The sequence below is a fragment of the Abramis brama genome, assembly GCF_963993115.1.
Source record: "Abramis brama genome assembly, chromosome: 3".
Taxonomy (NCBI): domain Eukaryota; kingdom Metazoa; phylum Chordata; class Actinopteri; order Cypriniformes; family Leuciscidae; genus Abramis; species Abramis brama.
Genome location: NC_139965.1, coordinates 39,821,675 through 39,849,592, shown reverse-complemented (window position 1 = coordinate 39,849,592; position 27,918 = coordinate 39,821,675). Strand labels below are relative to the sequence as shown.

The following is a 27,918-nucleotide window of genomic DNA, read 5'->3' as shown; positions in this document are numbered from 1 at the left end:
GGTGGTTACCAACATTCTTCAAAATATCTTTGCGTTCAGCAGAAGAAAGAAATTCCTACAGGTGTGAAACAACTTGAGGGTGAGTAAATGACAATTTTTATGTGAACTATTCCTTTAAATATAAGATTAAAACAAGAGTTCCCATACCCAGTCCCGTTCCTGGAGATTCCACTGTCCTGCAAAGTTTAGTTCCAGTCTAATTAAACACACCTGAACCTGCTAAATAATTTCTTTGGGAAAACTTGATTACACAAAGGTGTATTTTAATAGGGTCTAAATCTCATAATTTTGATCTTCTATACATTACATAAAAATAATTTTAAGACCCTGTTAATGTTTATAGCATGAGTGGGTCAGCCTTATGGGGGGAAAACATGGAGATTACATGATCAGCCCAACAGTACACGTCAGTAACCTGTTAGCGTTTTATACAGTCATGATTGACTGCAAACAGCGCATTTCTATGATGGCATCAATAAAGGCTTCCTTTGGTGTGATACCGTAACCACACCACCAGGTGTCAGTAAGAGTACAACTGCTTACTCTGACATTCAAACTAATTAGAGTCCCAATACTAGCACTTCCGGTATTTGCACTTGACTTGCATCAAGTATTTCCTGTATTTGGTCCAAATGGGCATTAAGACTGCAATTCCGTGTAGAACTTTTTACAAGACACACAATATATTGCTAATATATAGTGGGACACAAAGTGTAAAGTACAAAATGCATGTAGTTGAGAGTCTTTTATGAACACTTTGATTTCAATACACTAGTTTAAATGTCAGTTCAAGCAGTATGCAACAGGAAGAGAAAAATAAAAGGCCTGTGGAAAATGGCAAAGGGCCACAAGAAATCAAAATATTATCTAAATTAATACAACTAATAAAAGTCAAGATGTGAAATTGAAGAATATTCAAATTTCTGGGTAGTGGGCCAGAGTCAAAAAGGGATAAGAACCATTGCTGTAGGCCATACACTTATTAAAAAAAAAAAAAAAAAAAAAAAACACAATTCGTAGTTGTAAATAACTTTTTATTTGAAATCAAGGTGTGCGCTAGTCCTGTTGACTTAGCTGCTGCTCTGTTTGGCAGCCAGTCTCTTGTCTCTCTCCTCAGCAATGGTCAGGCGGATACCCTTTCCACGAGGCAGGGAAACCCATGGCTTGTTGCCCTGATGACAGACACAGACATTAGTACAACGATAAACTTGTAATACTGCAAGATCAAATCTGTAAAACTGCTTAAACAACTCTTGGCACATGTTTTTCAGGATGCAAATATGGCCATTTATGTAGGACTTGCAAAGTTTAGGATTATCAAGTGCCCCGTTGGGGAGTAACAATCAGATTACTTTTTCAAGCAACGAGTAAAGTAACGCATTACTTTTAAACTCAAATTATCCGTTTCATTTTCAAAGTAATAAAAGTTACTTTGTTTCTCTATTTATTTACTGACACGTCTCCTGTACCCATGTTGAGAGGAATCAGGAGTGAGGTGTAGAGGCGTTGTGCGCTGTAGGGGTGTAACGATACACTCATGTCACAATTCAATACATATCACGATACTGAACTCACGATACAATATTGCGATACTCCAAGACATGGTAAAAGGTTAACAAAACAAAAAAATGTAACGTTGTTTAAAATGCTAAATTTGATTTTACATTGTGGATTTGAATAGGTTTTGCCTTGGTGCTGGTAACCCAATGCACAGGACAATGGTGACACCAGAATAAAAATATTCATGATTCTGAAGCTGAAAATACAGAATTATTTTAGACATATGCTTGCACTTTCACTGACTAGATACAGTACATTTAAAATAATGTAGGCCACTTTTTACTGGTAACATTTGGCATTATCAGGAGCCACAAATATTGCCCCATTTCATTATTATACTTTATATTCAACATTATATATAGTGGTTTAATGTAGTACTGACACTAAAACTCTGAAAACTTTAATTTTTTCTCTTTTTATTTTGGGTGAACTATACACAATACATAGTCACTATCCACGATACATATTGTTGCAGCTTTGTATTGCGATATATTGTGACACGATATACTGTTACACCCCTAGTGCGCTGTGCAAACATGGTTATTGTAGTTCTAGACTAATAGTGCAAGCAGGTGCCTATTCATCTCACTTACACAAAAACAGATTCAGTATTCCTTAAATGAATAAAAAACAGTTTAATGCAAACTCAAATTTAATGAATACAAACATGTATTCAACTTAAAATGTTGAATACAAATATACTTATGTATTCATTCTCACTTTATTAACCAATGTGTTTGTTGCTGACATTCAATGATCCAATTCAACCACTCCAAAAAGCAAAATGACTTAAGATGATCATAAAATAGCATTTACATTTGCCAAAAACAATTGGTTTTAAGAAAAACCACCAAGCCTAGCCGAGAAAGTAACATTGCATTACTTTCCATAAAAAAGTAACTAAGTAATGCAATTAGTCACTTTTTAGAGAATAACGCAATACTGTAACGAGTTCCTTTTAAAAGTAATTTTCCCCAACATCATAATGTCTTGGGTAGAAATGTGCAGAAAGCTCCTAAAGTTTCAAGTCTTCCTTTTGAGCATTACAGCACATACTAAGCCCAGTCAACTGCTTGCTAACAGCTTAATCATCCCAAACTTTCTGAACACTGTGCTCACCTTGCCGATGACGAAAATGTTGGAGAGCCTGGTGGCAAAGCTGTTCCCAGTGCTGTCTTTAACATGCACCACATCAAAAGAGCCAGGATGCTTCTCTCTATTGGTGATCACACCAATACGCCCCAAGTTAGCACCTCCGGTCACCATGCAAACATTGCCTATTTACACAGGAAAAGGGAAATAGAGATGGGCAACTCAAACAAAACAAAAGGAGAAAGACAAAGTTCAAGACATTCTGCTCACTAACCCGTCTCAAACTTGATGAAATCTGTGATTTTGCCTGTGTCCAGGTCAATGCGGACGGTGTCGTTGACCTTGATAAGAGGATCAGGGTAACGGATGGTGCGGGCATCATGGGTCACCAGATGTGGGATTCCCTTTGTGCCAATGAGGATTTTCCTCACCTTGCACAATTTGTACTATAAGAGGACAGCAGCATTAGCTCAAAAGATCTGCAGTCTCAAATCAAATTGATGTGATCTTGTCACTTAATTTGTTTATGAACTACACAAGAACATTAAGCTCACCTTGGCCTCCTCATTTGTGATGCGGTGAACTGTAAAGCGTCCCTTGACATCATAGATGAGCCTGAAGTTCTCTCCAGTCTTCTCAATGCTGACCACATCTGAAAGAATGACAGCCCGACACATTTTATTAACACCACATTGTCACCTCAGCTTATGTTTTACATCATCTCGATAAACAACCTGCCGCATCACCTGAGCTGGAAAATCAGTCACAGCAGATTAATATCCTGTTGGCACTTACTAGGCAATATGGGTGCACAGTGGAAACACTATGTGAAGGAGTGTTATAACACTGAGGGATTAGTCACTCGATGTGACGTTTGTGGTTCAACCATCTGGTAAGCTACAACTCACATGCTCAATTGTGAGTGCCAGTTAAGTGACTATTGTCTTATTGTATAATTGAATGCAATAAAATCAGCAGCCAACTATATGACTGATATTTCTGGACTAAATTAATGTTGTGTGGCCCAATAAATAATCTTACATACACTACAGCGCCAGACTGTGACTGCATGATAAACCAGACATTTCTAATCACAAGGTAAAAAAAAAAAAAAAAACTTGAGATCCGGGGTTGAGAACTCTGGATGTAAACTACAGAAAAGTTTACAGGAAAGGGCCAACCTTGAATAAACTCAACTACCTGCAACTTTCTAGTAATCCTGAAGACAGTGATCAGCTTGTTCAGGTGTTCGATTAGGGTTTGAGCTAAACTCTACAGGAAAGTCACCTCAAGATTTGAGAACCTGACTAACATTTTTGGTTCCACATCTCAAACGTTGACTAACCTCTGCCCATCGTCCAAACACTGAGAACACCTAAATGAGTACTCTAGCTGAAATTGTGCAATTATCATAGGTTTTTTGAAAGTGCCAAAACATAAACACTCAAGCTAAAGAGGAACAAATATGTACAAGTAGAATTTCAGTGTTATGCAGCTGGGACACTTGAGAATAAGTATTGGAAGCATTGAATAGCACATTTAGAAATTACTGATTAAAGTTCACTGTTTTCATCATGCAAAATATTATTCTTTGAATATTTAATCTGTAAAACATAGTTTACAGTAGTTTTCACAATTATCTAGACTGTGGAGCCCTTGAACAATCTTATCCGTTTCATAATGAACCGAAAACAGGGTATCTGCACAATTTTTGAAGTCAAATTTAAGGCTTTTTAAGACCTGAAGAAATCAAAATTAATACCGTACATTAGGGGTGCGCAATATTGACAAAAATAGGTCTAGATATTTTCAAAGTTTTGTTGATAATAATTAAATGATATTTTACTGATTGTGTTTTTGTACTGGTACCTGGCTGGTTTAGGCCTGTTGTTGACAGAAGACTCATGAAGATATTCATATTTTTTATATTCTATGCAGTGGTCACAGTTCACAGTAGTGACCGAAATTAACATTTTTATTAAGGGGCAATATTTGCCACCTTAAATTGATTTCCAGGGGCATTTTCACCTATATATGGATATTGTTTCTAAAAGTATTTAGAGGTATGCATCACCTTTTATGTCAAATTCTAACATTCAAATGAAATTATATTAGAATAACACAGTACCAATGTCAAATTAAATCATTAAATTAAAATCCATCCTTGCAGTGCAGAGATGACACAGAAGCGGCATCAAAACTGGCATTACTATATTTACACTTCATTTACAATTGCATAAAGCTATTCAATATTTAAATATGAAATGATTTATAATTTTAACGTTTTAATTAAAGGATACTTTAAATGTGAAACTGAAACCACCAGTAGGTGGCGGCAAGTCACTGTCTTAAGCGAGTTGTTGGAGTCAACCGATTTGTTCAAACGGCTGATTCATTCAGAAAAACAAGTGATTGTTCATTGAATCGTTAAAATGATTTGTTCAAAACGCGGATTTCAGTAAAAAAAAAAAAAAAATTATATATATATATATATATATAGCTGTCTGTTGGACCACGGCTTCATTATGAAATTCTCGTCGGCAATATAAAGTGAAAATTGACAATATTGTGTCCAAAAAGTAACTCAATGTTAACTTTGTTAATTTAACTGTTGTATAAAATAAATAGCACATTTGCAATTGTGCAAAGGAAAACGGCACTCTTGCTCATGTGATATTTTAATATAACATAATATGATATAAATATAAGACAAAAACTCATTTGGGGACATCTATAACTGCACTGACACATCACGCAGTGAAAGCAAGCATGAGAGAAACGCGATGTCAGCTCGCAGTCGCAGTGCCTCGTACATAGTTAAAACAATGATTACAATATCATCATAGTTCATAGACAATATCGCACACTCCTAAGCACATAAAGAATGAACTTACAATTGAACTGACATTTACTCGTTTTCTTCTCTCCTCTCGCGTGCAGGAGACAGATGCAGGCTAATATGCTGCCGTAAGTGACGCGAATTGTCACGTGAACAAGCAAATCCACCAAGATAGAATAAAAAAATAATAATAAGAGCCGCTAATTACGGTAGATAGTTTTAATTTCGAAAGCATTTAGATAAGTCTAAGTCAAAGTGTCATCTAAAATAAGACCTTTCATAAATAAAAATAAGACATTTTTAAAAAAATTATAATTTGAGACTAATGGCCTTAAATTAAAAAAAATCTAATTTAAGACCTTTTAAGACTTTAAGGATCCGCGGGGACCCTGGAAAATATTTTTACACTTAACAATAAAAGGTTAGGTACATTTCAGAACATTTAATTTGTACACCAGCGGATTTTTAATAATTGAAGGTAGCCCAACTCCACGGGTAACCGTAGACTTGGCAACACTGACTTGGGAAGGCAACGTTACACTTTCTACATTTGTATGATATGCTTTTTTTGTGGACCAATAATTGCAGCATTTCACTGGATTTGTACTGAAAAATTCATAAACCGGTTGACAGAAACTTAAAGGTTTCTCAGCATTTTCTTTTTTGCCAAAATAAAAGGTTTAACTCTTGCAAGTGAAGAAAAAAAAACTTAATTTTATTACTATAAAGTAAAATTATTACTAAATACATTTTACATTTCAGTTATAAAACAATAGTAATGCATTTGTCTTACAGGCTTTGCTTCCAAATCAGTAGCAGGGTTTCTACAGGTTTTTTTGAAGGTAAATTTAAAAACTTAAGACAAAGTAAAGAAAATAAGGAATACATTTAAATGAACTAGGTCAATAGGTTCTCTAAATGTAATGTCCAGGGAGAAACAATGAATTGTATTAGCAACATTTCAGTTAGAAAATACAACTTACAACAAATATCCATTAATTCATTTTACAAAAAAGTAACTTAAACACCTCTGCTCCCAACCACTAGAATACAGAAATATCTTTTACTCTACCTTCTGATCACACTGCAAAAATAGTGATGTTCTTGCTCAATATTTTTGTCTTATTTTCTAGTGCAAACATCTAAAGATTCTAAAATTAAGATGCATTCCTAATAAGTTGATTAATATTAAGTGAGTCTAGGACTGGGCGATATTAGCCCTTGTTAGCATTTTATCAAGGAAAATCATAGCATGAAAATTATCATTAACATTTAATCGCCAAGCCCTAAGGGAGCTCATGATTAAAACAACAAATATCTGCCAACAGGCAGAAAAATCAGCTCAATTCAAAGGAAAGTTCTCATAATTTTTCAAGACCTAATTTTACATTTGCATCCCAATTAAGTGTCTCTCAATTTAAAGATTTAGATTTTATACTGGAAAACAGGACAAAAATACTGACGATATTCATTTTTTTGAATATCATTAAGGTCTTAATGATATGTTTTAATGTTATTTTTTTGAATAACATTAAGGTCTTAATTTGTGTAAGGGTGAATTAAAGACATGACCTTTTCAAGACCAGCAGAAACCCCCAGTAGGTACATGGAGGACCACTAAAATAACAGTTCAGTGAAGAAAAAACCAAAGACTATTGCAGCAGAACTCACCCATGAAGCCAGTGGGGTAGGTAATATCAGTGCGGACCTTGCCATCGATCTTGATGAACCTCTGCATGCAGATCTTCTTGACCTCATCTCCGGTCAGAGCGTACTTGAGACGGTTCCTCAGGAAGATGATGAGGGGCAGGCACTCCCTCAGTTTGTGAGGACCGGTGGAGGGACGAGGAGCCTATAGACACCAAACAAAATCAACCCACATTAATTTGTTGCATTACCAAAATATGTATACAGTTACATGTCACTTTTTTTTACCATATGACAAATTACTATTATTGTTACAAGTACTATCTCAATTGCAAAACACTTTGCACTGAACTTCTAAAAGATCTTAATCTTTACCTGATGCGAGTGTACAACATTATAAACATTTTCTCTCAGAAGTGCTCTACAAGTCGCTATACGTATAACTTTAACAAATACAAAAGTACTGAGTGCATCTTTATGAAAGCAAAGCATCACTTACAAATACTCCAGTGAGTTTGTCCAGCATCCAATGTTTAGGAGCTGCGACACGCTTCAGATGCTTCTTCGGTCCTCGGGCCTGAAATAAAGAACAGAAACCATTTAATCAGCTTTAAAGAGAAAACCAGCCCATACTATATAAATGCATGACATAGGCTGTAACGTTAACGTTAGTCCTGCACCATGATGGCCAGGCGAGGCCTTTAGATTCCTTCCTGCTAACGTTACTTAAATACGAAAAGCGTGCTATTTAAAAAGCGTAAGATGTGTAAATTTCACTTTCTATTGATTAAAATAGTATTAAAACCACCAATCCCGTTTAAAAACTCACATTTCACCCAAAATCTAACAGCGAACCCATTCTACCGCTAAAGAGAGACCGCGGTTGAGCTCGGCATTTTCCGTTAACCTTTTAAACATTCCATCTGCCCTTTATCATGACAATTTGTGTGTTGTTCGTCGTATATGGGATAAAAGAGCAGTATTTGGAACGCAAATGGAAAACTTTGCTCTTTTTAAACGTTGATGATTGTGGATTATTTTGGAAGGGTCTCGTGAATGAAATGCACTCACCATGTTGAAGTCTGGGGAAAAGGACCAGCCACTTCCTGTCAGCGGAAGATAAGCTGAACTACCGGTGCCGAAGAAGGACAATCCAAGCTTCTCCTAGAAGCTGTACGAGTGCCATCAAGCGGGCAGGTCTGGAATCACACTCTAAACCCAGCATTGGTACTGTGACATGCGATTCATCCGTTTACATCGTTTTTTCTTTTCATTTTCTAGGGAATATCTTTGCCCTTTTCGAAATTTGTATCGATGTATAAGTATGTTTCTTCAAGAGGCCTACTGCCTCATTACTCATTACATATCATGTCAACATCGCTTTTTCTATATTGGATTTAAAAAATCGGCTTTATAAAGATGTTCAGTTCATTGTAAGTATTCTTTTATCACAATATCACAATTGAGTGTACATCAGGGTGAATTTCAACTAATTTGACTACTTTGGTCTCTGGTGCTATGCATGAAAATTGGAAATTTATTAGGAAATTACTGCTGGTTTTTTTTTCACACTTTCTCTAATCAAAATATTTCAAACAAAACATGTTTGGGAATATTATTTTAATGTGTAATTTTTTTCATGTGCTCTCTCTCTATATTTTTTTTTTTTTTGCTTTTAATTTCCATCCTTTTAGACTTTTGTAATATCTCTTAGACCAACAAAAGCCAGTTCCTTGAATTTACACGAATGATATTATTTTAAAGGATTAGCAGTGGGTTTGATAAATTGTGATGTTTTGTGGTATTATTATTTGGTTTCACAGAGAATAGTCTCCGACTAAAATGCATGTTTGAGCTGTTTTAACTGAAAGCAACTTTAAACACATCTAAAATATGTCAGTGCCATTGTTTTGTCTCAAGATGCACACCATAATGTTTTTTTTTTTCTTTCTTTTTTTCTGATGCATGCTTATACAAGCTGCTTAATAACTTAATTGAACTAAGGCCTAATCCTGGCTTAATCTAAGCCCTGTCTGTGAAACCAGGCCTATATTTTAATTGTTCAAGTTAATAAACGAGTGCTTGGAAATTCCAGGATGTGAATCAGGGCTGCTGTGCTAATAGAAACATAAAGGATAGTCATCCACTGATCACTGATCACGGCTTGAATACCTTAACCTTTCACTGTTTGGGTCTTGAATGTGCAAGTTGCTCCTCTAGTTCGTTGATGTTTATATTTTATTTGTCGTTGTCCTTTTGCTTTATGAATGCTGCTCATTAAATTAAATTTCATTTATCCCTTGATTTTATGCATTTCTTCATGAGTAATGTACTACAGACGCAAGTTAAGGAGAATTAAATTCACCATGAACTGATCTGAAGATGTTTCAACATTTAATTACAAGGGTTGATGTATTTATTGCGCTGGCCACTAGATGTCAGTACTAACCAGTTAGTCATCTTCACTGCCGAGCTCGACTGCTCGGTTACAGGAATGTGATCATGTGAGTTTTATAAACAGGTTTATATTCCATCTCAGTTGTTACCAATTTGCATTTTAAATACCTAGCTATTGTTCTTAAATCATTAAGCAGTGCAAGTTTTTTGCTTGTTAAATGTGGAATTCAGTAAAGTGTTTTTTTTATGGGAAAGAAAAACAAGGTGATGTGCTTTTTTACTTTATTTTTTCACATTCAGAAAAAAAACAAAAAAACCCAGAAAAGTACACACTTTTAAATATAATTTGGTAATAACTCTTATGTAGAAAAATAAATGGATGAAAGAAAAGTGCTAAACGAAAAATCTTTGATTAAGTTTCAGTAAGTCACAAATTTCAAAAACAGTAAAGTAAAATGACAGAGAAAATATCTGACAGAAAGTTTTCTTCAATGGGTAATCAAATGCATTAAGCATGCACAATGTCTAACATATTAGTGGATTTTGGACAAGGCCTGCATAGATCTACATTACAATTAACTTATATTCAATCAGCCTACAATACAATACATAAAAAGAACAGAACTTAAGTAAATTGAGAGAAAAAAAAAGTAGGCAATACTTTTTTTTGGATGAACATTGATAAGTGCATTAATCAATGATCTCTAGACAAAAACAGAAAATTCAGGCTATCCGACCATGCAGGCTGACTTGTGGGGTAAACAGACACGTCTCATTAATATATTTAACCATGGAAAACCTTCGGCCAGGTCGAGTTCCCCTGTGACCAATGAGGCTTGCGATGACACGGCTTCTCGAGGGAATCTCACAAATGATGGAGGGGCTCAGCTGAGCGCACCAGTTTCACATTCACCTTCCATTACACACATGTAACACCATCCCACAGTTTAGGGTCGGACCAAGTTAGGACAATAGGCAGCAGGCAGGAGTAGCCTTTGTTCTCTACAAACCATATTTGCTGTAGATCTCTTCGCCCTCCATCCTCACATTGAGGTGACTATTCAAATCCATTCCACATATCATGATGTGGGATTTATAAGGGAGTGAATGAGCTTTGGAAATATAGACGTCCCTAAGGCAGCGGAAAACATCTTGAGGATGGCCGTTTTGGTATGCAAGCTTATTCCTCTGACTTTTGAAAATGTCTGAGATTCTTCCTCCACAGATAAGTCTACATAGAGTCTCAACGAACAGAAGTCTCGAAACAAACCGACATCAGTCCGCCCTCCAAAACTGTAAATAACAGCTCTTGACAGTTCAGTTTTTACAGGCACATTTAATTGCCATTCATTGGATGCTTTGATTTTAAAGACGCAGGAGATTTGGTAGCACCCGAGAGGGTCAGCAGCCAGCCGGCACATCCGCGATGAAGTCGAACTCATTCTGACCCAGCCATAGCTCTGGAAGCTCATTGGCACGGTCCAAACCCAGCTCCACCACCAGCGACATCAGAACTTCCTCATCGACCGGATCAGAATCGATGATCCCGGGTGCCTGTGCCACACCAGGGGTGGCGATCTGTCCCGTGCCCAGCATGGTGGCTCCGTACCCCCGGCCGGGTCCGGTTGTAGCCGCAGAGGACAGATTCTGATAGTGGCTGTTGAGTTTCTGGAGCTGCATGGAGGCTATGAGATGCTGGCCGGACTGCAGGCAGAAAGGCTGGGGCTTTCCCAACACAGGGGAGCCGGGATGGAGAGCAGCGGAAGCAAACTGAGGGCTCGTCTTGCCTGAACCAGAGTAGTGCAGGAGGGAGAGAGAGTCACGGTCTTTCATGGTGAGAACACAGCAGGCTCTTTAGAAGGACACACCTGAAGGAAAAGATGACGACAACATGAAAGTCTAGAAAAAATATATCTTCTTTTGTGTTCCACGGTAGAAAGTTAGTTATACAGGTTTGGAACGACTGCTGGAATACACTACACAGATTTTAAAATATTAGGCATCATACACCTTGAAAATGGTTCCAGTTGTTCATGAGAGAACTGCAGGGAGTTCGTGAGTTGATGAAAAGCTAATAAAGGTACTTAAAGAACAAATTTTACATTCTTAGTTCTGACTAAGGGTCACATACTACTACCCAGACTTTTAAGTCATTCTGAACACAAAACTCATGCAGAAATATGCACCTCGTCACTGGGAGACAAAAATGTCTCATATCATCCAACTGGACGAATTCGTAGTCTGAAGCTTAAAAAAAAATCCAGCCTTAAATAATGATTTTTAGTTTAACTGAGATCACAAGGCAAGAGTTTATCAATAGCTCAGAAGGGCAGCAAGTCATATGACTTTCCAAGACCGTTCGTAGAGATGAGCCATTCATAATCCGCTCATATGTGGGGTTAATTATGGGGTACGTGACAGCGCCCTGTGACTCCATATCCTCATGCGTCTCACATGTGCTCCTACACACGGAGGACAAGTAATGAGGCACTTAATCATATGTGCTGCTCCGCTCTTCTCAATCCCCACTTTAAGCCATTCCTTTGAGGGAAGGCATAATTGCTGAAAGCTGGCATGCAGCTGCAATGGACCTCCAGCAATGAGCAACACACTGGCTCATCTCAGCGCCTCTTCCAGACATTGACAGCTGTAGGGCATTCATCTCCAGATCTTTGTGTTTAGCTCATTGTATTCATTATTCATGGCCTGGAAGCAGTCACATACAACACGATGAAGCCTACAACTTAATTAGACCAAGACAAATGTAAAACCGAACTTTGCGGTTATATGCAAAGCCTAACTTCAATATTTGGTGAAATATTCAGTGCACCCTGTGAAAAAGCCTCAGTAAAGAGCTGATCTAGTTACATTTAAGAATATAGCATTTTAAAAGTTGTCATACAAATATAACCATTTTTCACAGCATCATTCATGTAACAATGTGTCTGGTGAACTACAGATAACTCTATCACTAGCCAATGAGATCTTGTGGGTTGGTGTCAGTTAAACAGTCAAAATAAGATTAGAACATTAGTTGGTAAAATGTAATCAACTGATTTAAACAGCATGGTTTACAACCACTTACTGGCTTAGACCGAAAACAGTGCGATAGAATGTGTTGCGTCATAAATATAAATTTTTAATATGCATTAACGAGTGTGGAAAATGTAGATAATATTAGAAACAAACATTATGAAAGCTACTTTTATCAAAACTCGTCTCATTATAAACATGGGATATAGGCTTTGTTTAATAACTTAAATTAGGGTATTGTAATGAGTCCAATTTGCAGAATTGAGATATAAAAATAACTAAATAAAATTATTTATTTAATATATAATAACTTACCTTTATACGAGTAATTGTCAACTTGCCTTCGTGTTGCGAATCCAGTTTGACGAAAGACCAACTTTTTTAAAATAATTTTTAATAATGACTATATGCATTAAAATGGTACTGCATGAAAACAAAGCTGTTGAAATAAGTCACTGCTGTATTTGGCAAGAACAGTTGCGAGGTCGACGCTGGACGTGAAGTTAGAGAAATGTTTCCAGTCCTGCTGCAGGAGGAGAGCACCCTCAATGAACTGTTACTGAATCAAAGGCATTAGCCTAAATACACACACTCGACGCTCTCAAGAGGGATCCGAGTCCGCTCACAAACATGGGATGGAGCATCTGCGGAACCGGACTGAGAAAAGACGACGACGGGTCAAGTATAAACCGATCATTTAAAATGACAGCATTTGAAGGGTTAAATGACTCCAAAATTAATATTGTCACCATTAACTCACCCTCAAGTTGTTAGAAAACAGTGTTGTTCTGCTTTTCTTCACTGTACTGGCACCATAAAATAAAAGTATGTTGTAAGCTAATGTTAAAGCTTTGCTGTGACGAATAAGCCTGTTTATTTGTATTAACATAGTGATATATATATATATATATATATTAAATGTCAATAATATGCTTTAGAATCATCATGGAAACATGATGTGTTTCATATGGTAATCGAAGTCCCGAGTAGCTATCGTTTACGATGCCAAATAATATGGGCTCCGTGTGCCAGACTGGAGTATACTCCATGTTTTCTTTTCAGTTGCCTATTATAATAGCTCACTTAATAATTATCATAGACACAAGACAGGCAGAAATAAAACAACATCGCTGAGACAATTAACCCTGAGTCGTACAGGTATTCTAAACAAAATATGGAAATAAAATTTCCCCCTAGCAAAATACAGCTGCAAAACGTAGGCCTATAAGCTAAAGGACAAAATGAGAACTTGTCACATTTGTCAATCTTCACAGAATCAGAAATAAACCTGAGCTGCTCATCTCAATATTGACGAGAGCAGACGCCAAACGGCTGCTTTCTTTTCCGTTTTAACGGGTTTAAAGAGCGCATCTGTCGTCATTCATGAAGACACTTCACATGTAGATTAGGAGGGAAGTGGCGGGTAAAGGAGCAGGGATGCTCTCTTCTCCTGTGGGAAACGTTATGCAAATGAAGACAAACGGTTTTGACATTCCCTTTGTTTGCCACAACTCAAGAACTAATGCCATAAAGGCCACTTTTGTATAGAGTAATAGGCCACACTCCTCAAATACTTCATTTCAGTCCAGTACTGACAAAATCTGCTTGTGCTTAATGGGGTGAATAGAAGATCAGACTGAGTGAACGGTTGACAGTGTCGACAGATGAACACTTTGCATAAAATTCGTTGTGATGTCAAACATAAAACTAGACGAGCAGGTGTCTTTTTTTAGTCTATGGAGTCAGTATACGAACATCCACCAGTCCTGGCACGCGACGATCAACAATAGCCTATATGCTAACCTTATTTCAGGCAGTTTATAGGGGTCAATGACATAAAGTGACACATGTAAAAAATAAAATATTGAGAGCACGACACATTTATGTAGTAGACCATTTCAGATATTAATATTTTAAAACAAAACTGGTTAATTTACAAGTAATAATTTTCTACTTTTAATAAGACTTGAATTTTATCAATTTTACTTAAGAAATTGAAAACATTCATAGAAAATGTAATCTGGTCATTGTGTAGGTTACGTTTTTATTTTTATGGATTTGAATAACCTAAAAAAAAAAAAATGAATAAAATTAGTATCATGCCATTGACCAATTTTTTTTAACAAAACACAGCTGCAAGTATTCAATATGCATATTTTAATCTATCAAAAAAATTATTCAACAGGATATAAGGGTGTCACGTTTCTTTTGCTGCAAACAAAATAATTGTATTCAATCCTGTTTAGTTTTTCAAAAGCAACATGCTTCAGAAAGCGCAGAGGAAAAATGAATAGTCATGAATCACTGAGTAGACTGTTTGGTTCTGCACACATTAGGGTTTTAATAGGGTGAGCCGTTGAAAATCAGTCCCGTCTCTCCACCTAATTCTGCAAGTTTTACGGCGCTCTTTTGGTAGCATGGATCCGTTTATTGGACTAAAATGCAATAAGCCCCATCTCTCAAAGCTAATAAAGGACTTAATGAATCACATTTGGTGTGCCATTCAGAGAAAACTCTGCAACCAAGAATCTATAAAGATCATACTGAAAAGAGCAGGACTTCCACATGTGGCAGCCCCCACTGAAACACAAGGACAACACTCACTGGAAGAAAAACATGAGGAAAAAAACCCACACAATTACTTTTTTGTATTTTAATATATAACTGAAAAAATCATTTATACAAAAATTAAAAGTTGATAGACAGCTTGGAAACATTTTACATTTTTGCTCACTCATAAAACACAAGAAAATAAACGTGGTAAAAGCGGAATAAGCTAAATAAAACATGAATGAATGTAATTTGGTCAGTGTACCCATTAAAGTTGACTTATCCAATCCATAACTGGACAAGATATTGCAGTTAAGTTATAGGATGGTTTCATTAAGGAGGATGTAGCCAAACCATAAAGAGTGACGCGCCATGTCCATTCCGTCTGGTTAGACATGTTTTTGGGATTCATCTTTGACAAGACACCATCATCAGATTTTTTTTTTTGCATTTTATTATTTCTCATTTACAAATGATCCCACATAGTTAAAAACAAAAAGAGGGACAAAAAAAACCAACATGTTATTTTTTTTACATATCGCACTCGCAATCTGTTGCATTCGCGCTTTGTTTCATCTGAAAATGGCTTTGGATTTTTGTAAAAAATGCACACATTTTCCCCAGATCCAACATTGACTAAAACCGTTCAAATGTGGCAACACTGGTCCATCTCTGCATTTAAAAAAATGTTCCCTGGAAACATTCAAGTAATGTTTTCCAAGCTCCCTTCTGGCGATGGCTCCGACATACCGTCTTCATTAGAGGAGCAGGGCCTGATTTGGAAACATGAGCTGGGAGCCCACTCCTAAACTACATTCTTCAGATTCCCTGTAAACAAGCAGGGGAGGAGATAGAGAGGGGTAAAGACAAATCAAAAAATGGGTCAAAATGATTTTCAGAAAACCTATTGAGAAATATTAATACAGTGATGGAGACATGTGGTGTAATGAAATCAAAAGATTTACAGATGAAATCAGTGTCAAACCTAAATCTACAAAAATCTGGGGAGCATCTGTACAAAGAACCAAATGGCACAATGACGTGAATCATAACAAAGCAGAGAGGTTGCCAATCAGGAAAAAACAGGATTTCCTATGACGTCTCTTGAGGAAGCACAAGTTATTCAAATATTTTTTTCAATCTAAATCAATTTACATGGATTTACAAAGCGCAATTTGCATTGGAATTGTGCCATCCATTCACACAAACACTATACAGTTGAGCTGAAACAGGACGTCCCTTTTTGTTCTCAGCTGGTGTTTTGATAACATTATGGCTTGCTAATGAATTTGAATTTAAGGCACTAAAAGGAAATCAATAGGAATCCATACTTTACAAGGCAAGCTTTATAATCAAAATTGTAAGGGTTAGGGTTAAACTTAGGTCCACTTTCTATTGTCAAATCACATTTTTTAATAAAATCACATCCTTTAAATTTGCATTAACTGCTGAAGCAGAGAAGCATTCAAGAAATGCTAAGGCCACAATTTGTCATGAAATGTTGTGGCTCATTCAAAACTGCATTAAAAAAAAAGTGTTTCTTCATTTTGAGAGATTTAATCGGAAGCCGTACATTTACAGGGACTTTTTTTAACACTATTTTTATGCACAACATGTTCCTTTGACTTTGAAGGTTGTGGTTTCCGAGGCCCTTGGAACTAATTTTCTGATTTGAAATGAGCAAGCTTTTCCCATCCTAAAACTCAAGCGGTTTCACATTAAGGAAACCGTAAATGTTTATGAACGCATGTACATTCAGCGTTTAGCAGATGTCCGATGACTGCCCGTCTACATCTTTCTGGCCTACATATGCGTGTTCTTTATCAAATATTGATTGTTTTCAGGGATGGAATCAACAAAAATGTCCAGTTTGTTTGTAGTTGGCTACAATGTGCACAAACCGTACGGTCTCTATTAACACCCACTGTTTAAAATTATATGGCCTTCAAGCTGAGATGGATAAACTCTGCAGTATTTGCTCATCAGAACAACCATGTATGGTGTTTACACATTTTTGCTCCTTTTTCTCTCAGCGTTTTATAACGCAAGGCTTAGTGTCGTAAATGTTACCCAGATGTGCTTGGAAACTCCGGTAATGTGTAACAACTGTAAGCCTCTCTATTTATTACCTGCGTTAATCAATCACAGTTCTTCACAGAGAAATGGTTGCGCGTATTATCAGAACAGCGCATGTTTGGGAAGGTCAGACACAGCGACCTCAGGTACCTCTCCTCACTCACACAGGTTGGCACTCGCTCACTTCCCCTCATCCGCACATAAACGCAATGCTTTCCCTCGTAAACGCAATGCTTACGTGACATAAGACCGTAAACAACCAGAGAGCACAACAGAAAACGGCTAATTAAACGGTTTAATTGATGTGAGCTACTCATTTGAAAGCTGAGGAACATGGGGGTGTGCGAGCTTGTTGAAAAACGACAGGGGAGACTTTAGAAAACCCTGCACTTGTGGTGTAATTTAGTGCCTAATAAAATCTCATCACAAACAATTACTTCCTCCTAATATAATCCCAACCGTTTGACTTCAATTGACCAATGTGCGCCACTAACCTGACTATCTAATTAACAACAACAATTACCACAAAATAACTGGCATGCCAACCAATAATGCCAGCCTACTCCCATTCACATGCCAAGAATAACACCACAGTTACCTGGCACACTTAAGCGTCATTGAATTTTAATACATTTTAAAATGTAACTTATTCCTATGATGGCAAAGCTAAATTTTCAGCATCATTCCTTCAGTCTTCAGTGTCACATGATCCTTCAGAATTCATTCTAATATTCTCATTGGCTGCTCAAAAAACATTTCTTATTATTATCAATGTTGAAAATGGTTGTGCTGCTTACAATTTTGGTGGAAACCGTGATGCATTTTTTTTCAGGATTCTTAAAGAACAGCATTTATTTGAAACAGATTTAAAAAAAAAAAAAAAAAAAAAAAATATATATATATATATATATATATATATATATATATATATATATATATATATATATATATAATAATAATAATAATAATAATAATAATAAATATATATATATATATATATATATATATACAGTGCAATGCATAAGTGAATACACCCATGCTAAAGTTGACTAAAAAGAGGAATAAAAAATCATATTTTGGAAATTGAACTTAATGCCTTAATTAAAAAAATTAGGAAAAATCCAACCTTTAAGGACACCAATTTTCTTTGTGAATGAATAATGTATCGTAAATAAATAAATGTTCTTCCTTAAAATACATGGTGCATAAGTGAGTACACCCCTATGTTAAATTCCCATAGAGGCAGGCAGATTTTTATTTTTAAGTATTTTTTTTAATTTTTTTTTAGGATACTATGCATCCTGATAAAGTTCCCTTGGCCTTTGGAATTAAAATAGCCCCACATCATCACATAGCCTTCACCATACCTAGAGATTGGCATGGGGTACTTTCCATAAGATCATCTCTCAATGCAAATCAAACTAGCTTTTAGGCTAACTGAAATAAAATCATGCCAATCTCTAGGTATGGTGAAGGGTGTGTGATGATGTGGGGCTATTTTAATTCCAAAGGCCAAGGGAACTTTATCAGGATGCATAGTATCCTAAAATTTTTTTTAAAAAAATACTTAAAAATAAAAATCTGCCTGCCTCTATGGGAATTTAACATAGGGGTGTACTCACTTATGCACCATGTATTTTAAGGAAGAACATTTATTTATTTACGATACATTATTCATTCACAAAGAAAATTGGTGTCCTTAAAGGTTGGATTTTTCCTAATTTTTTAAATTAAGGCATTAAGTTCAATTTCCAAAATATGATTTTTTATTCCTCTTTTTAGTCAACTTTAGCATGGGTGTATTCACTTATGCATTGCACTGTATATATATATATATATATATATATATATATATATATATATATATATATATATATATATATATATATATATATACACACACATATATATGACATACACAGACAATTTTCCTATATATATACACAAGTCTTTGTCGCTTTTAATGAATTTAATGCATCCTAGCTGAATTAAAGAATTCATTTCTTTCAAACAAATCTTACTGACCCCAAACTTTTGAACTCTTGCAGCATAATGCTTGTCTTTGTACTCATTCAACTGAAGGAATCTACTCTGGGTATCTTACATAAGATTTGCCACGTACAAGTAAAATGACAGACAGATAATTGCTCCATCAAAATGCATTTTAAACTAAAAACACCCAAAAACAATTATATCTGAGACATAGTTAGAGGTTTTGCATAGCGCATTTCACACACCACACGTAAATCCTGTTTCAACATGGCAGAGCAGATGCCACTGAAAAGTCAAATATGGCTATATAAACGCATTGGTTAACCTAAAGAAGCCATACAGAATCTAAGTAGAGGAGTTTGTCCGTTCTCATAAAACTGAGGATGTGATGTGTAGCGTGCAGCACAGGACACTTAACGTAGCTCCATTAAGGTCATCTCGAAAGCTGACCTCAGTACAATATTTCACTCTCGAGGGACCCTCTGTAAGCAGAAGATCTTAAAAGTCAAACTGATCTGGAATCTGTGCTCATGTGTGATAGCTTGGCATAGAGCGGTCTTAAGAGATGGGTGGAAACCTTAAAATGGAAGTTGAGCAGTCTGCGCCTTAAGCCCTTTTTAATTAGAGCTGCGGGACAGAGCAAACACGTAGCACATGCTACACATACCGCATGGGCGCAGAAAATAAGCATGTTTGTCCCATACTGTTTAAGAAATAGACAGAACACCCATATTGCAAATATAAATAAACAATGCCGAAGTAAAAGGAGTACAAGTGATGCATTCTTATGAATAAATCTTCTGAAACCTGATATCAATTATTTAGTGTTAAAGGACTGAAGTCTGAGTTGACATACACAGACAATATTCCCCTGTGCCATAGCTCTTAAATCTCTTTCACACTTAATGCTTGGTCACAGTGACATTTCAGTAAAATGTCATCGGAAAAAAGGTCCACTTTCTATTGTCAATAGTGTAGCGATGCATGAAGCACAGCTTATACAGAAGTCACTTTGACCAACAGAAAGCTGCCTGGTTTGAATGCGGCAAATTCGGGAGACCAGCTTTTACACCAGTGAAACTCGAAACTCCCAATCATGCGCATTCATATTTAATTGACTGGATATTGCCCGTGAGCAATGGTTTGTGTTCACTGTCCATGTTCTCATCTGATTCATGCACAGTGTTATAGGCTACAGTATGAAAAAAAAATTCGCTGATGAATGGAAAATAAGGCAGGGTCTTCAGCGCGAGACGTGGTGCAATGGTCAGAAGTCCATTCAGTGCATGTTTAAACAGAAAAATAATTGAAAGCAGCGGAGCTTACTGTAAACAGACTCCAAAAGAGCTTTACATCTTAGCAAACCTCTTACATCAGTGCATTCTGATCTTGTACCGGTAATCCGGTAAATTAATGGTATGATGCTATGTATGAGGAAAGGACAATTCCTCATACATAGCATCATACCATTAATTTAAAGGGCACCTATTATGCAAAATTCACTTTTACATGGTGTTTGAACATAAATGTGTGTTGGCAGTGTGTGAGCAAAACCACCCTAGAATGATAAAAATCCACCCAGTGGTTTTTTTTACAATCTCAATAAATCATAAGCACTGTCTCAGAATGAGCTGTTCTCAGATTCGGTGCAATGTGACGTAGAATTGCGCAGGGCCCTACCACGACGTTTGATTGACACTTCAGTTTGAGCATAGACCCGCCCTGAGTGAGCTGGACACAGAGTCCGCCATTGTTTGACGCTTGAGCAGCTGTAGACAAGAATGTCTCCTAAGCGATTGAGGTGTGTTGTTGATGGATGTAAGAATGAACATAGCAGTCTTCATTTACTCTCGTTGTTACTCAAGGATGGATCTGTACTGTTCGTGATCCAGCTTACGGTCTTCAGAGCGACAGGACTAACGTTACTGACCACGGCAGAAATGAAAGTGAGAGCACGCACTTTATGACAGCTCATCAAGTCATTTTACGGATATAAGGTTTACCAGTTTATTTAGCACCCACTGAAACGGTGTGTGTATATTTGTTTACTGTTAGTTTGTGTATTTCGCTGTCTATGTTGATGATAATGAAAGGGAGAGAGAGAGAGTTTATGGATAAGGCTTTAATGCTCACATCTTATACTGTGTTTATTCAGCTCTTACAGTGATTCTCTGGAGTAAAACTGACGCTTCATCTTTTGTGTGATGTACAATAAACTTCACTGAACTCGTCAGTATATTTTGGTCATCATTCGGACGGGGTTTGCTACAGCAGGCTTGTATTAGTGGATAAAAGCAGATGACAAATAAGTTATAACCATAATTAAACTAAACTATACCTGTTCCATTTCCATACAGCATATATTCTCTGGCTCTGTGGGCATTATTGTCCGACTCCGAGTCGAAATGAACACCGCAACTGAGAGTTTCTGTTCTGATATTATCAGATGAGATTGTCCTGGCTCGAGCTCATGAAGCTCCGCCCCCTGTGACGTGCAGCAGCAGTTAATTTGCATTTAAAGGGCACACACTAAAACAGCGCGTTTTTCTGAGCCCCAAAAAATTACAATTTAAACATGCTGTAAAAAATGATCTGTTGGGTATTTTGAGCTAAAACTTCACATACATACTCTGGGGACACCAGAGACTTATTTTACATCTTGTGAAAAGAGTCATAATAGGTGCCCTTTAACTTTTTATGATTTAACTGATTCACCGGTATTTTTCAAAACGTCCTGTTCACACATGATCTCTAAATGGTAATTTACCAGTAAAGACTGTATTTGTGAAAGGGGGCTAATGTGTAAAGAAACAAATGGGATTCTAACTAAGCTGAACTGAAGGTGTCAGACTGTACTTGCTTATCTTACGGTGAGGTGGTGGTGACCTCTGAGGGACCTTTAGGAGCAAAGATCTGATGCCTTTTGACAAAAAAGAGTAAAGTGGTGAAGACATTAGCCAGAGCAGGGGCCGGAGCGATAAGATCAATAAGATCAATAAGAAATGTTTAGTCATAGTTGAAACACCACGTGGACTGAAGCTAAGGTGGAGCAGATGTGACTAGGAGTACTGACACATTAAAACCCATGGGTTGAACACAAGTCAAGGGTGGTTAAACAGGTCAACTTCATCCCATAAGGAGTGAGGTGATAAGAACACAAACCGTCAGTCACGTCTCTCTCAAACACGAGAGGGACACTTATTCCTTTTAAAGGATAGTTCATCGAAAATGAACATTCTATCATCGTTTACCAATGAACACAAAAGATGATTGTCCGTACTATGAAAATCAGTGGCTCCAATGCTGTCTTGGACCCCTTTGGCTTTCACTGTATGGCCAAAAACAGTTGAAACATTCTTCAAAATATCTTCTTTTGTCCTTTTTGGCTTCTCTAAATTACATTTCTTCTTATTCACAAACAATGCCAATGTGTTAAAATTCTGAACGCAGCTTTTCCTTTTTCACTGCCAGATTTTTGCCCATTCACACAGATGTCTGAATGAGCTCAAGAGGAAAAAACTTTATTTTATTACATCCAAGGGGCATTTGAAATGTTCTCAACATAGCTTTGAAACATGTTTTGAGTCTTAAGACTTTTGTCCCTGAAGAAGGTGAAAAGGCAAGAGTTTGCTGAAACCTCAAATAAACATGAATACGCGCAAACACTCACGCACACACAGAGTTCAGCACAATTGCACAATAAAAATACACTAAGTGATAACTTGTACTTATAGGAAGAACATTAAAACAAAACCTTCTGTGACCAAAGGGATTAACCAGACACTTTGTCAAGGAACATCTCATAAAAGTTTGGATGAGTACGTGTCTGGGACATGTTTGGATCAGTGCGTATCTGGGACATCTGGGACACACATACAGTACATGTGTGCAAATTTTCCTAGTTTAGTCTGTTCTCATTCTCATCCCAGCCTCTCTCCTGAGACTTCAGCTTCAAGTTCCTAAGAATGCTTTGCTTGTTTGTTTACTGATGACTGGGAACATCAAACAGACATGTTTCTCTTTTCTACAGCTGAGGAGAGCCAGTCACAGGGGACAACTGTGGTTTGTTTAAAGGTCTCCCTGGTCACTCATGGGGGGTGGGACGCAAAGTTCTTCAAGAGGCTAGAGAGACAGCTGGATGAATGAATGAATGACTGACACACCATCATACCTATCATCAACGGTTTTCTAAATAAACAGACCATTACTTTGACTATTTTAACCAGCTTTGAATTGGACAAAAGTAATTCCATCTGTGGAAATGGTACTGGATTAAGTGTGGAGAAAGGGTGATATTCGGGTCCGGGGTTGTGTATGGTGAGGTTCTGGTTGTTGTCATGGCAATTACCTTTGATGGTGCTGATGACCCGCTCCAGATGCTGGCTCTCGTTGCGGTCGGGTCGGCAGCTCGGGCTGATCTCCAGGGAATAATCTGGGCCGTATTCAGTGAAGTACTGGATTAGAGATGATAAAAAAAGCACTTAAAGTTAGCATGAAATCAAAATGGACAATTCTAATATTTTTTATGAAACTCTGCAGTGTATTATAAACAATTTATCCATGCATTTCATTATTTTTTATTAGTTAATCTGTTTTAAAAGACTTTAAAATAAATTTTGTGAGCATGAAGGTTTTGCTACACCATGAATTTCCTTAAAGGGACAGTTCTCCCAAAAATTAAGATTCGCATGGCATTCCAAACCAATAGAATGCAAATTAAGATATTTAGAATAATGCATGTTTTTCATCATACAATCAAACTCATGAGTTGTTTAAGACCGCATTGACTTTCCTATAAACAAAAACAGTTGAAACATTCTTCAAAATATCTTCTTTGACTGTATGTTGCACAGAAGATGCCAGAATATTAATTTTTGGGAAAACTATCCCCCTTTAATTAATTACAGAAATTTAGCCATCAATCAAAATAGCATTATGTGTTTGCTGCAAGCCAACATTTCTCAAGCTAGGACAGAGATCTGCTAATCAGTTTCACTAATGACCTTTTAATGTGATCAAGGTTTCCTTCAATGAAACAAGAACAATTTTTCTCAGCTAGGAAGCAGCATATACTTGAGAGTAAATTTGGGAAGGTTTAGTCATACTTCCACTTTCTTCCAAACACACACACACACATATACATAAACTCTTTTCAATGTTGGATAGCTATGCTCTGTCAGTGTCCTGATCCTTTAGATCAAAAAGGCAAGCCAAAAGCAGTTAAAGTTTCCCCTATCATGAATATGCTTCAATTAGCGATTCATTATGATTTTGAAATGGAAACTCTAGGGACTGGCCAAAAAGACAGTCAGGCATGTTGCCTTGCTCATTCGAAAAACACAGTCTGCATTGTGTTGGTGGGGTGTCTGGTGTATAAACTGGATAGAGATCAGATTTGGTTGTATGTGTGTTACATGCATTAGCTCAACTCTGCTTTCAATTACTACTCTTTTGTTTATCCGGCTTACCTCCGGTCCCAATGTGCTCTAACATGCTAGGGATTATACAACATACACATATGTGAATGTGTGCAGTTTTTTTTTTTTTTACACGTTTTTACACACACTCAAGAAATGTGAAATAGGATGCACAATGATTTGTGCATGTGTGCACGTAGTTAGAAAAAAAGAAAATCGCAGAGCGCCAAATACTCGTCCAAGAGAAGTTAATGAAAAAAAGGCTTTTGGTGCATTGATCCAAAACCGGCTGGCATGTAAAAATATACACGTTATATGCACTTTTATTAATGCAATCTATTTGTCGTCTTGTTCGTGCGAAAAACAATATGTGGGCAAGACAAATAGACAAATTAGGATACGTATTATTGAACACAAGTGCAATAAGAAAAAAAGACCAGAAATGTCCCATTGCTCGTCACTTTAGTGAAATGTCGCACTCAGTCTCTGAATTGAACTTTGTAGCTCTAGAGCAAATAACACAGTCTCGTAGAGGTGGGAATATGCAACGAAGACTTCTACAGGGACAATGCAAACGGATTTTTGACCTTGGATGTATATATTCTCTAGGCATGAAGAGTTAATTCTTAAATGCATTCACATGCATTTTTAACAATGTCTATTTATCAATATATTTAGATATATAAATAAAATATAAATTCAACTGTTTTTGTATGTCAGTGTTCAATCAAGTAGTACTGGAAATTTATATTGTAATAAAACATTGAGATTGAGATTAATGAATGTATAACAAGAATTTCTATGGTTACACTTTTAGAATTTTTAAATGTTTTGAATGTAGTATGTGTGTATTTTTGTGTAGTTGTAATGTTTGTGTGTATTATTGTATATTTCTATACGTGTCGAAGTCCGTCTTCAATTTATTGATTATGATTGTGATTTAGTAATTATGATTACGGTAATAAGCTTGTAAATGAGTGCAGGTGGATGCTTGGAAGCACAACGTTTTGCTGCACATTGCATTTTAGTCTATTTGTGGCCTCTGTATAATAAACTGATGTGAGCTTTTTGGCCTACAGTATATTTTGATGTGTGCAGATCTTCATACATAATTAGTTACAATGCTTTTAGTAAGCATTCCCACACACAGGACACCACAGTGTGCCACTTGTTTTCCCATGACCTCAACCTAATCTGAAACAGCAGTGTCCATATCTCTGTTGCACTGTTTGGTTTGGACCACATTAAGATCGCATTGGAACTTTTTCATTTAAAGGGTTAGTTCACCCAAAAATTTAAATTCTGTCATCAATAATTCACCTTCATGTTGTTCCAAACACAACCCATAAGACTTTAGTTCATCTTTGAAACACAAATGAAGATATTTGAATGAAACCTGAGATATTTCTGTCCCTCCATTGAAAGTCAATTCCACCAAAACTCTGATGTTTCAAAAAGACATTGTAAATATTACCCATATGAATCGAGTGGTTTAATCCAAGGAAGCTCAAATGTGCTTGACATGCGAGAACCAATTAGGTTTGTTCTCGTGTGTCAAGCAAGTACAGGTTGAGCTTCCGTTTACCGTATTCGATGTGCTCTATGGATGTGCGTTGACCAATGTTTATATGTGAATAAAAGCCTAAGTGTCTCTTCAGAAAACACTCGGTTCATATGGAATAGGTTTACAAAGTCTTTTTTAACTTTTAACTTTCTGAAGCATCAAAGTTTTGGGAAAATGAGCTTGGTAGAGGGACAGAGATCTCATCATCCATGTTTCAAAGATGAACAAAAGTCGTATTGACTCCTCCTTTAGTCCCTTCTGTGATAAATGTCCTGACCAACAACTTGGATCCTTTTTTCATATTATGTTGGAATGTGAAAAGGTAAAAATCTTTATCTAAAAAATATCCTAAACCGGTGATCCCGTCTGTATTATTACCGAATGATGATTCTCAGTTTGATTTCTCTAAACTGCAAAAAATTGTCTGGCTGGCCGGTTTAAAGGAACACTCCACCGTTTTTTCATATTAAACTATGTTAGTCCCTTAACTAAGACGAGTTGATACATACCTCTCTCGTCTCAGTGTGTGCACTCAATCGCTCTGGCGCGCGGCGACACTTTGATAGCACTTAGCTTAGCCCAGTTCATTCATTAGGAAACAAACAGGGGTGCGTTTCCCGAAAGCATCGTTAGCCAACTATGGTCGCAAGTTCCCTCGTTACCAATAGAGTTCAATGGACATTGCGATGAACTTGCGACTATAGTTGGCCAACGATGCTTTTGGGAAACGCACCCCAGAGATGAAGTTAGAAGCGACCAAACACCAACACCTAAAAAGGATAACTATAATGTATGGCGGAATAGCACTTGGGACTCGGGAGCACTTCGACTCGGCGCAGTAAAAAGTCACGTTGATTCTAATGACAGAAGTGAGAGCGAGAGGATTTTTCAGGAGTGACTTTTTACTGCGCCGAGTCGAAGTGCTCCCGAGTGCTATTCCGCCATACATTACAGTTATCCTTTTTACCCGCTTAGAAAAGTGCCACGTTTTATTTTGTGTCACCATACTTGGTCGTGTAACTACTCGTGTAACTGTATTTAAATAGGGAAAACGTGGAGGTGTTTGGTCGCTTCTAACTTCATCTCTGTTTGGTACCTAATGAATGAACTGGGCTAAACTAAGTGCTATCAAAGTGTCACCGCGCGCCAGAGCGATTGAGTGCACGCACTGAGACGAGAGAGGTATGCATCAACTCGTCTTAGTTAAGGGACTAACATAGTTTAATATGAAAAAACGGTTGGAGTATCCCTTTAACGTCTGTAAAAAAACTGATAGCTCAACACTGGCTCCCACCACATACCCTGGATATATTCAAGTGGTTGATTCAACTTTGGGACATTATAATGTTGGAAATACCCACAGCTCGGATGAACTCGGCACAAATCTCAACATAAAAAATCTGGACTAAAGCTGCTGAGAAGATCTCCAAATATATTGCGTAAAGCAAATGACCAGGACTCAGATTGAATACCTTAACACTTTATCCCTCTACTTGTTTTGTTTTTTTATTCATGTTTTATCATTCCTGTGGCTTTGTTTCTCTGTTAACTTATCTATCCATTATGTACCCTATTGTAAAGAGACCGCGGGGCTGCTGGGTGGGGTGGGAGGGATTGGTAGGTGGGGAGTTGATTTCATTCGTGCTGTCATGTTCTCATTCTGGCTTGTTTATTGTCAACAAAATGAAAATATAATAAAAAATTAAAAAGATGAACAAAAGTCTTAAGGGTTTGAAATGACATGAGGGTGA

The 27,918-nt window shown here is 36.9% G+C and overlaps 3 protein-coding genes across 4 annotated transcripts in view; all 3 read right to left on the bottom strand.

The window, feature by feature from the left end:
• Positions 1–1,017: 1,017 nt before the first annotated feature.
• Positions 1,018–8,274, bottom strand: rps4x (ribosomal protein S4 X-linked). Its single transcript, XM_084107434.1, has 7 exons — positions 8,210–8,274; positions 7,638–7,715; positions 7,163–7,343; positions 3,207–3,304; positions 2,927–3,098; positions 2,680–2,837; positions 1,018–1,172 (listed from the first exon to the last, which is right to left on the bottom strand). Exons 1-7 carry the CDS (start codon positions 8,210–8,212, stop codon positions 1,071–1,073), a joined length of 792 nt encoding a protein of 263 aa, XP_083963560.1. The 5' UTR covers positions 8,213–8,274; the 3' UTR covers positions 1,018–1,070.
• A 1,529-nt stretch (positions 8,275–9,803) lies between these two features.
• cited1 (Cbp/p300-interacting transactivator, with Glu/Asp-rich carboxy-terminal domain, 1) lies at positions 9,804–13,126 on the bottom strand. 2 transcript variants are annotated; one of them, XM_084108178.1, is made up of 2 exons: positions 12,884–13,126; positions 9,804–11,403 (listed from the first exon to the last, which is right to left on the bottom strand). In XM_084108178.1, exon 2 carries the CDS (start codon positions 11,366–11,368, stop codon positions 10,937–10,939), a length of 432 nt encoding a protein of 143 aa, XP_083964304.1. In that variant the 5' UTR covers positions 11,369–11,403; positions 12,884–13,126; the 3' UTR covers positions 9,804–10,936. The 2 variants fall into 2 exon arrangements, with proteins under 2 accessions (XP_083964304.1, XP_083964305.1); XM_084108179.1 differs by having other exon boundaries at positions 12,910–13,126.
• Positions 13,127–15,206: 2,080 nt separating this feature from the next.
• hdac8 (histone deacetylase 8) overlaps positions 15,207–27,918 on the bottom strand; it is a 30,422-nt gene continuing 17,710 nt past the window's right edge. The window contains exons 10-11 of the mRNA XM_084108177.1: positions 23,535–23,640; positions 15,207–15,946 (exon numbers count right to left, since the gene is read on the bottom strand). Of these exons, the coding sequence (XP_083964303.1) occupies positions 15,924–15,946; positions 23,535–23,640 (129 nt within the window). The 3' untranslated portion in view covers positions 15,207–15,923. The remainder of the gene's footprint in view (positions 15,947–23,534; positions 23,641–27,918) is intronic.